The sequence below is a fragment of the Empidonax traillii genome, unplaced genomic scaffold (genome assembly GCF_003031625.1).
Source record: "Empidonax traillii isolate 1590-97213 ecotype Southwest subspecies unplaced genomic scaffold, ASM303162v1 scaffold56:size2478089, whole genome shotgun sequence".
Taxonomy (NCBI): Eukaryota; Metazoa; Chordata; class Aves; order Passeriformes; family Tyrannidae; genus Empidonax; species Empidonax traillii.
Window position 1 is genome coordinate 1,125,398 of NW_020955249.1, and position 12,785 is coordinate 1,138,182.

Sequence of the window (12,785 nt, forward strand, 5' to 3'; positions counted from 1 at the left end):
TTCTGGATATAAACAATTTACATGAAGGAAATTACATGAAGTGAGTAAATGTTTTTCCTTTTCTATTCACACAGACTAGGTAGGATTTCACTTGATTAAATACCTAAATTAAACATGAAGAATTCAATACCAATTCAACATATGCATGAAAAGTCTAAACACAGCATTTGAAAGGTGATTGATTTCTTAAGCACTGATATGAGGTAATTTTCAAACTTTCAAGATTTGTAAACTACAATGGGAAGAATATATTTTCATAATAAAATAACTAGAAATTGGTATCTAAAAGTCAAAAGCCCAAGAAACCTTGGTGTAATGAAGTTACACTGCATTGATATTTTACTTTCTCTTGTAATGTCTTTGTACCTAACCTCCATAATGTTCATATGCATAAAAGCAGTCTGTCTTGCATCTGGCATATTTTGTGATGTGGGATCTTTTTTCAAGTTTAGCAATATACAAACCCACCATATTTCTAATTTTATTTCATTAGAATCACTGCTCTACTAACTCAGCAGCAAGAAATGTCATTAGACTGCCTTTTTACATGAAGTGGGCTATTTTAACAGCAGTAATAATAAATGCAGGTGGCGCTACAAAAAACAAAGGAGAAATCAATTTGGATTGTTTAAATATACATTTTATCTACATCATACGATGAAACTTACTATTTAGGTACTTTTTAATCAAATTTTACATTCTACAGTCATTTATTACATATACATACCTTCAGGTAAACACAGCATAAGTATACAAAACACATATATACAAGACCAATCTGGATATTCTTGAAGGCAGTGAAGTTTCTATCTATATCCAGTTTGTGATATGGAACAATAATCTAGTAGAGGCAGCAGTTACTGCTTGCACCAATGTCTGACAGAGACTGGACTTACTCATGCTTCTGGTCATTTAAATTTCACAAACTTTCCAAATCTGTGATACTGTGCAACAAGAAATAAATGTATACACAAACAATACAGTTGAGACTTCCTGCGCCGGGACATTTCAGGGACTGAGTAGTACCTACAGTACAGTGGAACCTCCCATCTGGAAGATTACCTTCAGGACATGGTTCCCCCTTGGCCATTATCCAGCCCAACTCTTCTCTACTAGCAGTTGAACACTGAACATCACCACAGAGCTGCCCTGAATCTGGTCTTTCAGATCAATCTCAACAGAACATGTACGTGGAACTGCAATGATTTTTAGTAATGTGACAGACATTACACTGCTTATTGAGGCAAGGAAAAGTTTCCTTCATAATCACATTTTTCATGCTTTCCATTACGCCTGGTAGAAAATGTTTGGGAAGTCCCAAGTAAATATGATTCACATGTACAAGGACAGTATGAGAGGCAAACTGTTTTTCCTATAGGAACAGAAGATAATAGTAATATAATTGGAGTTTAGTGTTTTCTTTTTAAAGAGCATCTAGTAAGGAACATGCAAAGTTCATGCATTAATTCTTTCATTATTCCATTTAAACAGTGTTTCCATTCACTGAATTAAAACTTCAAAACCAAAAAGACTGTATACTCAAGGTTTTTAGGACAAATCTCTTTACTGAACTTGCAAAATACTTGAACTCTGTAGCGAACATATGTGTATAATTAGGTTATAAGATGAAAAAGGGTTGGGATGGGTGCTGGTGTGCTGAGGCCAATTCAAAACAAAAACCCAAGAATGTCTGAAAATCCCTTCCTACTCAAGCAGTTATGGTTGTGACGGTCTAAGGACATATGGCAGCAGTACCTTTCTTGTAGTGCAAATGACATAGTTGGGAAAAAGCAGACAAGATATTGGGAGCACAAGCTGCTCCAAGGCAACACAAGTGCTGCTGATATGATGTGAATAAGCCAGAAAGTATGCAGCATATAAAGAAGTTATGTGCTTTTTTCGAGCTGCAGAGCTCTGGACACACTTCTATCTAGTTTCCCTACAGCAAAGTTTAATGGGTTTAGAGCAAATCTCCTAATGTGAGTAGGACTTAAGCACAACCTTATAAACAACGACCAGAACAGGCCTGATAGTCTTATGAATCAAAGCCTTCATGAAGATGTGCAGCAGAGAAGAGATCGACTCTTCATAAAACCTCAAACTGAGCTGCAGGAAGGACAGGGAGGGCAAATCTTCAGTGCTGTGGAGCAAGCAGCAGCACTTTTTCAAATACATGATCAGAACAGCATTCTCTGGACTGACACAGACCACCTAAAACAGGCAAAAGACAGTGCCTTGTACTAAGCAGTTCCTAACAATGGCATTCAATCTTACTAACAACATATTTTTTAAAATAGAGAAAAAGGTATTTCTACTTTATAAAAGACCCGAACCAAAATGAATTGCACATAATGACCTGAAACGTACTCAAGAATACTTCAGAGGGAAACTTTGCAGTGTGAACTATGAGCAATTTTTCCCCTTTATCTTCTCTATAGGAAGTAATCTGGAATGTGGTAGACAGCTCTTCTGCTGTGAATTGTTTTTTTCTCTACTTGGAGATGGTTTGATTTATTGCTCCTTTTGGTGCTCTCTGAAAATGATACAAATTTAATTTATTCCTCTGCAAGTTGCCCCTTACATTGACACTGGACCACTTCAGAGAGTTTGAAGACTTCTGGAATGTTGGAAGCCTTAAAACGGGATGACTGTGAATATGTGAAAAAGAAGCCAGCTGTGGACTAATTAGCACTTTTGTGCCTAGACTTCTGAAGTCTTAGTTGCACTCTACACTATTCAACTATTAGCAGACTGCAAAGTCCCAAACCTATTACTTTTTTTATTTCACAATCTAAACCTGTGAAATGAAGCAGTTGGTCACACTTCATTAACTACCTTTAATGAAGATTTTAAAATACATAAAGATCTCTTTGTACAGTAACCTGAGCAGTTGTAGACTAGGATCAGAGCGAGAGGTTAGATTGCAAAGGTGAAAGGGGAAAGCAAGGGATTTTTAAAACTCTTTTTTTTCAAGAAGCACGACAGCGATATTTGAAAACAAACATGGTTTAATACATGTAAACAACGGCTGACAGGAGGCTGTGTAAGCACTCCTTTAGTTTTATATATGTTCCAACAAATGAAACAGAGAACAATATGTTTGGAATATGTAAAAAGGCTGGTGCCTACCCTTCTGGCATAGATTTTTGTCTGTATGTGCCTCCAGTAGAGCCAGTCTCACTTGAGGATGATAAGTTGCTTGGAGAATTACGGCACTGTTGCGATCTCGCTAAGGCAATGGATGAAACTGTGACGTAGACATCAGATCCAGGAGACAGTCTGTTCCAAGGAAATGAACTGGTCAAATCAGCAACACAGAACAGCAAGATCAGACTGCAAAGCATGATGAACACTACCATGCAAATTGTCACATCAGCAAAAAAAAAACGACGGCATCACAGAGACAGTAGAAATTGCATCAGTTGAAGGATCAGACATTTTCCTCTTATTCATCTACTGGAAACCATGAAAAAAATCAACTATAAAAACCTGGAGGCAGGGGAGTAAATGAAGAAAGGCCAATGTGGAAAGAACATCCCGACACACACTAGAAAATAATCAGAGATTCTAAAGTCATGATCTGTTGTTACAAATTGATTGTAAAGAATAATGAAGCATGACACTCATCAAAAAACAGATTCACAGAATATGCCAAGTTGGAAGGGACAGACAAGGATCATCAAGTCCAACTCCTGGACTATCAAACAGAAGAAAATATTCCTAATTCTCACAGCAAACTCTTGCCTGAAATTTAAATTAACTATAGTGAGCTGTCTATGCAAACTCTTCCAAGAGTATCAAGCTTATCTCCATGCCACCAAATTGTCCACAGTAAGACAAAAGGACTAAAAAAATGCAGTGCTAACTATAACACCTTAACATTTTCCTAAATGTTTAACATTGTAATATAAAACTATCTTAACATATCAGAACTCTGATTCATATGAAGTCTTTAAGTGTCACAATAACCATACAGCAAATAGTCTAGAACTGCAACACATGCACCTGAGCAGAACAGCTGGAGCAGCAGGCTTATACTGCTTGACTCACACAGCCTGTAGAGTTGAAGGCTTTTTTAGAGAATTGTCAGCATTTTGTTTCCCAAACCCCAACCCAATTCACTCCTCTTAGCTAATTCATTGTTCTTCTTTGTTCTACTCAGTGGTGACTGAAGCCATTCAGAACTTTCACAGCGATTTAAGTGGAGTCTGAGTTCATGAACATCAGACGCCTACTGTGAATCCAAACCTTTATTCATTTTATCTAGGAAAAATACTGTAAGTTGCACAAGTTAAATAGCGATTTAGTATTTGAAAAATGGATACTGATTTCAGTGAAACATACAGATAGTTGCCTCAGTGCACAACTCAGATCCGGGGATTTAGATGATCTTAGCCTAGACATTTAATCTGTATTTGTAAAGGCATGACAGATTTTAAATCAGCTCTCACCACAATACTGTAAGAACTTCAAAAGTTAAGAAAAACTTCTGAAAACCAGAGAACCACCATTGCACTGATTAATGTTACTCATGTGTGTGGATATATCCAGGCAGGTGTGTATGTGCATTTATACATATATTCATAACAAGTGTGCATTTGTCCTCAGTACTACTGCAAAAAAAGCAGTAAACTAACAACATCCTAAAATGGAAAGAGCAGTAGGACTGGATCGAACATCTTGATCATCTGGAATTCCATAAAGTGCATATGACTAGTAACTCTTTTTTTGATAAAAGAAAGGAATTATCTAATGCCTGACCATGATGAGCACCATACCAAATGCAGTAATTCCTTTCTAGACTACCAAACTGAATCTAACTTATCACACATTTATCAAGCCACACATCTGAAATACTTGATTGCAAAGGACATGGTTCAAGACTTGGAAACTTGGGGACCCATAAACCAAGCAGTTCATTTTCCCAGAAGCAGTCTCAGAAAGAGAAAAAAAAATTAGTTTGTCTGACAAAAACCACAATTTCAGTAGCATTCACTCACTTATTTAAACTCAGTTATGATTGCAAATCAATACACCATTTAAAAGTATGACCTTTTTCCCCAATACCAAATTAGAATTGATGGCAAGGAAACCAATTACTTCTCGAATAATTTCTGTAAAATTATTTCCTGTTGGAAAATGCTTACATTTTCACTTCAGATTCAGCTCTGCCTTTTCTTTACTACCTATGCCTTACCAAAAAGTGACAGCACTGTTCAGAAGGAATCTCAAGATTTCAGAACTGTGTCATTGAGTTATAACTCATTTACAAAGATGGAAGACCTTGAGGGCAAACAAAATTGTATTATAAACGTGGTCTGAACAACAGCAATGAACAACCAGTCAGGTAGGACATTCTATTATTTAAAGCAGAAATAATTTTTTCTTAGTGCAGTTCACAGTTGCACTAAAACCCACTAATAGTACAAGACATTTCCTTTTCTATGAAACATGTAACTAAGACAAAAGAACTTTAGAGTAAATTAGTTCAAATTTAGTTTTCAAGCTCCTTTGAAATCTATTGATGAAAGGCACATCCCAAGACAGGTGTATTGTGTTAGCTGTACTCTCTTATAGCTAAGAAATTCTGAGCTTGTCTTTTATTATGAATTAAAAATCATATTAAAGTAAGATCTTACCTATTTCAAAAGACAGCTTTAAGAAGAAATTCCAGAATAGTTAAGTGCATAAGTCCCAAAACTGACTTTAAAAACAGGTCAAGCATCATTGCATTAAACAGATACAATTACATTGCAGTCAATTGAACTAGGATTATACCATGCATGATTTAGTTCTAACAGATCCAGTTCACCCTGAAAGAACTGGTTGAGTCTTGCCAAGTCTTTTGTGAAGGCAGTGAGTGGGATGGATATACATTTATTTTGTTTAGTATGACAACACAGACATTGAAAGCATTCATCTTGCTCTCAATAAATTAATTTCCATATCATTAACTGTAATTTTCCCCACGTCTTCACTATATATAGGCATGTAATACTATATGAAAAACATCAGTCTAGCACACTTTGTGCCTGGGGCCTAAGGCAGTTATGTGATGATACACAGGTGCCTTCTCCCTTAAACCTGCATGGGGCACAGGTCCTGGTTTGTGCTACAACTTCTCCTGCAAGAGCTGCACAGCTCAGAAGCAAAGGAAGTGCAGTCCGGCAGAAGAGGGGAAATGGCCTTACAGTCAAGGCATTTCAGTGCTGACTTAGCAAGTTGAATTCTTACTTTGCACTTGCTGCAGCAATCCAGTATGACCACTGATGTATCTGCTAATGATCATTTTTCATTTGTAGTCACTAAATGCAAGTTTTTCAAAGGTCTTATTTGATTCCAAGGCCCAATATACCTCTGAGCTGAAAACTTACTAAAGCAGCTGAAGTCAACTGAAGTTGTAATTTTAATATTAAAAAAAAATATTAACAATGCTGGGCACACTTCCAAATGTGAGATGCCCAAAATAAGACACAGCAAATGATCAGAACATTATTTGTCTCTCTACCTTTGTTCTTAATCTGAAGAGGGTCAAAGACATCTCTTCTCACACAAGAATTCTGAAAATTAAGTTTAATTAATACTCATGAAGCATTCAGAAAACTACAGTAATGGGCGCCACTGTAAAGCTTAGAGGAAGTAATTGCATCTTTACAACAGGATTTGAATGTCATCCAGTAAATAAGAGATGGAGTAATGAAGAGGAAAATAAAATATTAAATAGCTCTTCTTTAATGAGCTGCATCCACTGTGTGAACTGAATGAGGCAGATGTCCTCTGTTAAATTCTCACATTTTAATCAATGGAAGCATCTGAAAATACGGTTACACAAGAGTTTGGAATAAAACAGCACAGCAAATCTTAATGCTGGCATGCTTACCTTCCATGTGTTTGACTTTTGCAATCCTAATAATACTGCAAGCTGTGACAATTCTCTGCAAACACCGTCTCTATGCTCTCATGTTTAAAGAAAACCAATTCATTCAAAAAGGAAAAAGAAAATCTGTAATTTTGATGAAGGGGATAGTGAATGAAACAGAAAATGCAATCAGGGTGTCATGTTGTACCTTCTCACACCACACCATATACCTTGTCAAGTATTTTTCAATTTGATCAGCACATTTCTGAAAACACATACTGTAACAAGAAAATATATAGAAGTAGGCAATGGGACAACCAGAGGTACAGAACAGCTTGCGTATGAAGACACACTGAACAGGCTATATGGGCCCACAGATCGTAGAGAAACTATTGTATCTGCTTCAATCCATCCAAACATGAACTGTACTGGATCAAGCAAACAATGATTATTCATCATCCCTCCTGACAAAAGAACAAGGAGGAGTCCCAGAAGTATCGAAAGATCAACTAGCAGGCACCTGGATGAAGAGATACCATCCACAGCTATTAAACACAGCAGTATAGGTGTACCCAGCACCAGGCAGTCTTAAATGGCAGACAGTCAGGGGACCGTCAGACAGGGTAAAGAGTCTTCCTTTACACTTGCAAGCATTTCTTACACTTTTCCCTGGTCCCTGCTGATGACCACTGTTAGAGAAGAAAGGTCAATATTTGTCATGATTCAGCATAGCTCTTCTCAGATGGGGAAACTTCTGGATCACAAATTTTGGCCATACAGTCATGTGTGTCAATAAACCTTTGATTTTCCACTGTTACATTCAGCTCTAGGTCCTGGAGCTAATAGGAAGTGTGTAATATATAATCTCATGTTAGTACATGTTTTAATTTGAAGAACGTTATGAGAACCTTAAAATAACGAATCCTCAAACCCTGTGAAGTAGGCAACGTGTGCTACAATGCTCACTTGACAGGTAGCAAATGAGCACAAACACCTTGTTTATACTAGAAAAAAAAACTTATTCAAATTAAGCAACAGCAGATTAGGATTTTTATATAACGTGGGAACAATTTAAACTAGAGTCCATCTGCAAGAAATAACCTATAAATTACTATTGGCACATGTACTATCAGTGACTACACGGGCATTGTTCAAAACAGTATGAAATCTTAGGGCAAGACTGTGCTTCAATGAAGTCCCCAGCAAGATGTAAAACCATTCTTAATGATATTGTCCTAATAATTCCATATTGTGGAATTTTACTGCCAGTGCGTGACCACAGTCATACCATAATTCAATTTTCCATTTGGTTTAATGATTGACAGCGCTCAGAAGTTTTCCACTTAGAGCCTCGAGCTTTCATCCAGTACAATACTCAACTGCACACTGAAGTGCTCAAGTCCAGTAGCATGCTTTGACCACTGATTTTCATACTTTTCAAATGTTTGTCAAATCAAATTTTAGTTAAGACTGGTTCCAGTTTATGATAAATTAATGAAGAACAAATTATTATCTTCCACTATCTCGCCTCCTTTCTTGATAAAGTCTGGAAACCACGTGTACAAAATTAAATACTGAAAATTGGGAGAAAGGAAAAAAAAATAATCAAGCTCTATAACTGCATCTTCTCCAATAACATTAGCCCTGGCATAATTCACATATATGTGGTTTATTGTTGTCTTCCTTAATGTATCCCTCTGATATTTATTTTGGGTTATAGGCTATATAGTGTCCCATGTGGACTAATTAATGTTGTGAAATAAATCATGACTTGGAAATTATTGCATTTATATTATTAGATTTTTCAGTCACAACGTTGCAGCAACATTAGGGATTTATTTTATGATTTATAAAGTTTTGGGCTATTCCTCCTGCCTACAAATATCCCTACCAATCATGGCTACATTCAAGGATCGAGAATACCATGAGGATCAGGGAAAATTTAAGTATAAGCTATTAAGTCAGATATATAAAGACAATCTATTTAGTAAGGGCAAATTTAAGTACTCTGCTGGTTAGACACAGGACTGGGCATTTGTCTGCCTTCTCAGAGTCAGAGATTGTCAAGTGACCTACTCTCCCACCTACAGTAGCAGTCTCTACAGGGAGACAAGATGTTTTTATGTATATGAAGTGAAATTCTGTTCTCAAGACTGGTAATGCAGCTTTTATTTATTTCTAACACAGTTAAATGAACTAAAGGGAATACATCATCAAGGGTAAAAAATAAATTTATTTCGCTCAGTACGCATATTTAGAGCTTCCAGCTATATAAACTGACCATCAGTAAAATCTCACTAGTAGGTAATTTAAAACCATTACAACTGTACTACCTGTACTCTCAGAGCACTCTGCACTCAAAGAGGGAAACACCTGACAGGTGATCTTTACTCTAGGAAAAAGTATGAAAGTTAATGGTGAAAAATTTAATGAGACAGTAGTTACGAGGCCTATGAGAATCTCATCTTAGTTGACTTCAAGATTTTACACAATAAGAAGTATCTGAGCTTCCCCAAAAGCAAAGCTTTCTTTTATCATGTAGAGAAAAGACAAATAAGTCCTGCAGTGAGTTTTTTCTTGGGCTTTTTCCCCCCCTTCAGTATTTCATAAAATGACAAAAATGCATTTTTCTTTACTTTAACTGAAAAGATGGTAACCTTATGCAACTGTTGATATATTTAAACTTGATTCAGCCAAGACTAACATGTTTAGCAGGTCAGAAAGATGAGAGAAGACAGTTTTCAGGCATCCAAAAATATTTCCAGCAAAATTTAAAAGTTACTTTGATAATATACTTTTAAGGATTAAAGATCCAATAGAAACCCTTTTGAATAATGATTAAAAAAATACTTAAAAGAATGTCTAGAGGAGAAAAAACCCAGCTACATGGAAGAAAATGGAAAGTCAAGGTTTTGCTTTTTGAAAACTAATACTGACTCTATGGAAATGTAATTTTCACTTTGTAAACATTTGTCAGGCCATAACCCCTCTTTAGAAGCCTCCAGTGACTGGACAAAGCTTGAATGCTTCAGGTGTACGATACTTTTTTATACGATTTTATGCACAAGAAACACTCAGTTGTTAATACCCCATCTCTTGGTGCACCCAAAGGCTCCCTCTTGGACACAAGTTGCAGAACAGCCAACTAAAGATTCTACACAAAGCTCTTTGTTTAATACCATGAAGAGATGGAAGCGTCTGAAAAAACCATCATGAACAGAGCTTTAAAACTTTGATTGTAGCTTATTTAAAACTTAAATAACAATATAGCATTTTCAGTATACCAACATAGGGGAACAAAATCCCAGAATACTTCATTTTGTGGTTAATCACACCAGGAAAGGTATTTCCTTTTGGTTATTCATGCTGTCTTTTGACTAAATAAAACCACGATTAAAAGCAGTCTTCAGATACTTAGATAAAACTCGCGTGAATTTTTTCTGACCAGATTCTGAGCAGCGATGAAAAGCCACTTGCAAAGCAAACACGTACCTCCGGCTCTCCAGTGGGCGCCCATCACTAGAGATGCTTCGGGGAATGTTGGCCGTTCGTTCTGGAGGTGGCATTTTCCCTTCTCCTTTTCCAGAGCCAATCCTAGATGGCACTGGACTCTGTATTTGAGAAGGTACCTGAGCCACATGAGGTCCCTGTCCTTTGCTTGCATTTCGCTGCCATTTGTTATTATTCCTGAAGGGAAATTTGAATTCATATGGCATTCCTTCATTCACTTTGTACTCCATCACTGGCATACGGTAGTTTTCTGAAGAACTCCTGGAAACGAAGAAATTATGAGGCTGTTATAAAAAATAAAATAAATACATCCTGTTCACAAGAATTGAAATCTTAATACAGAAGGTGAATCAATTGTATGGAAAAGTAAATGTAAGATTTTGCTGTTTAGAAACATTAAGATCATCAAATTGTTTAAGTTGGAAAATACTTTTAAGATCATTGAGTTCAGACTTTAACTTAGCATTGCCAAGTCCACTAAACCACGTCCCAACCATCACATCTACATGTCCTTTAAATATCTCCAGGGATGGTGACTCAATCACTTTCCTGGGCAGCCTGTTCCAGTACTTGATAATCCTTTTGGTGAAAATTTTTTTCCTAAAATCCAATCTAAACCTCTTCTAGCACAGCTTGAAGCCATTTCCTCTGGCCCTATCACTTGTTACTAGGAGAAGAGACCAACCCTCACCTTGCTACAACCTCCTTTCAGGTAGTTGTAGAGAGCAGTAACGTCTCCCCTGAGCCTCCTTTTCTCCAGGCTAAACAACCCCATCTCCCTCAGCCACTCCTCATCACACTTGTGCTCCAGACCCTTCGCCAGCTTTATTGCCCTTCTCTGGACACACTCCAGCACTTCAATGTCTTTTCTTTAGTGAGGGGCTCAAAACTGGACACAGTATTTGAGGTGTGAATACAGAGGGACAACCACTTCCCTGGTCCTGCTGGCCACACTATTTCTCATATAGGCCAGGATGCTGCTGGCTTTCTTGGCCACCTGGGCACACTGCTGGGTCATGTTCAGCTGGCTGTTGACCAACACCTCCAGGTTGTTTTCCACTGGGAAGCTTTCCAGCCAGTCCTCTCCAGGCCTGTAGCATGGGGCTGTTGTGACCCAAATGCAAGGTCTAGCACTTCACCTTACTGCACCTCATACAGTTGGCCTTAACCCATCAATCCAGCCTGTTCAGATCCATCTGCAGAGCCTTCTAACTCTACAGCAGACCAACACACCCACCCAGCAGAGTGTCATCTGTGAAGCAATTGAGGGCGCACTAGATCCCCTTGTTCAGATCAATGGTAAAGAGATTAAACAGGATGGGTCCCGATAATGAGCCCTGGGAAACACCACTAGTGACTGGATGCCAACTGGATGTAACTCCATTACTGTTCTTTGGGCCCAGCCATCCAGCCATTTTTTTATCCAGCAAACAGAGCACCTGTACAAGGTGAGTGGCCAGTTTCTCCAGGAAATGGTCTCAAAGGCTTTACTAAAGTTTAGGTAAACAACATCCACAGCCTTTCCTTCATCCACCAAGGGGGTCACCTTCTCACAGAAGGAGGTTGAGTTATTTAAACAGGATCTGCCTTTCAAACGCACACTGGCTGGGCCAGATCCCCTGTTTGTCCAGTACATGTTTCACAATTGCACTCAAGATGATCTACTCCATGACCTTCCCCAGCATCAAGGTCAGGTTGACAGGCCTGTAGTTCCTCCTTCTGACCCTTCTTGTAGGTGGGCATCACACTGGCTAGCCTCCAGTCACCTAGGAGCTCCCTGGTTAGCCAGGATTGCTGATAAATGATGGAGAATAGCTTGGTGAGCAATTGCACCATCTTTCTTAGTATTCCCATGTGGAACCCATCCAGTCCATAGACTTGTGTGTGTATGCAGGTTGCTGAGCATTTCCCCTTGGATTATGGGGGCTTCGTTCTGCTCCCTGTCCCTGCCTTCCAGGGCAGGAGGCTGAGTACTCAGAGAACAACTGGTCTTACTATTAAAGGCTGAGGGAAAGAAAGCATTAAGTACCTCAGCCCTTTCCTCATCCTTTGCCACTATGTTTCCTCCCACATCCAATAAAGGATGGAGATTCTCCTTGGCCCTCTTTTAATGTATTAACAGAATCATTTTTTATTTTCTTCTACAGCAGTAGAGAGATTAATTTCCAGTTGGGTTTTGACTCTTCTAATTTTCTCCCTGTATAACCTCACAATATCCTTGTAGGCCGCCTGAGTTGCCTGCCTCTTCTCTCAAACATCATGAACTCTCCTTTTTTTCCCCAGAGTTCTAGCCAAATCTCTGTTCAGCCAGGTTAGTCTTCTTCCTTGCCAGCTCATCTTTCACCACATGCAGACAGCCTGCTCCTGAGCCTTTAAGATTTCCTTCTTAAAACACATGCAGCCTCCCTGGACTTCT

General features: G+C 38.2%; 1 protein-coding gene across 5 annotated transcripts in view; it reads right to left on the minus strand.

Moving 5' to 3' along the window:
• Positions 1 to 12,785, minus strand: part of SIPA1L1 (signal induced proliferation associated 1 like 1) — a 216,420-nt gene that overhangs the window by 25,982 nt on the left and 177,653 nt on the right. For 4 of the 5 annotated variants that reach the window (XM_027879658.1, XM_027879657.1, XM_027879660.1 and 1 more), the window contains 2 exons: positions 10,352 to 10,630; positions 3,130 to 3,279 (listed from right to left, as the gene is read on the minus strand). In XM_027879658.1, the coding sequence (XP_027735459.1) occupies positions 3,130 to 3,279; positions 10,352 to 10,630 (429 nt within the window). The remainder of the gene's footprint in view (positions 1 to 3,129; positions 3,280 to 10,351; positions 10,631 to 12,785) is intronic. The other variant, XM_027879661.1, reaches the window with a different exon arrangement.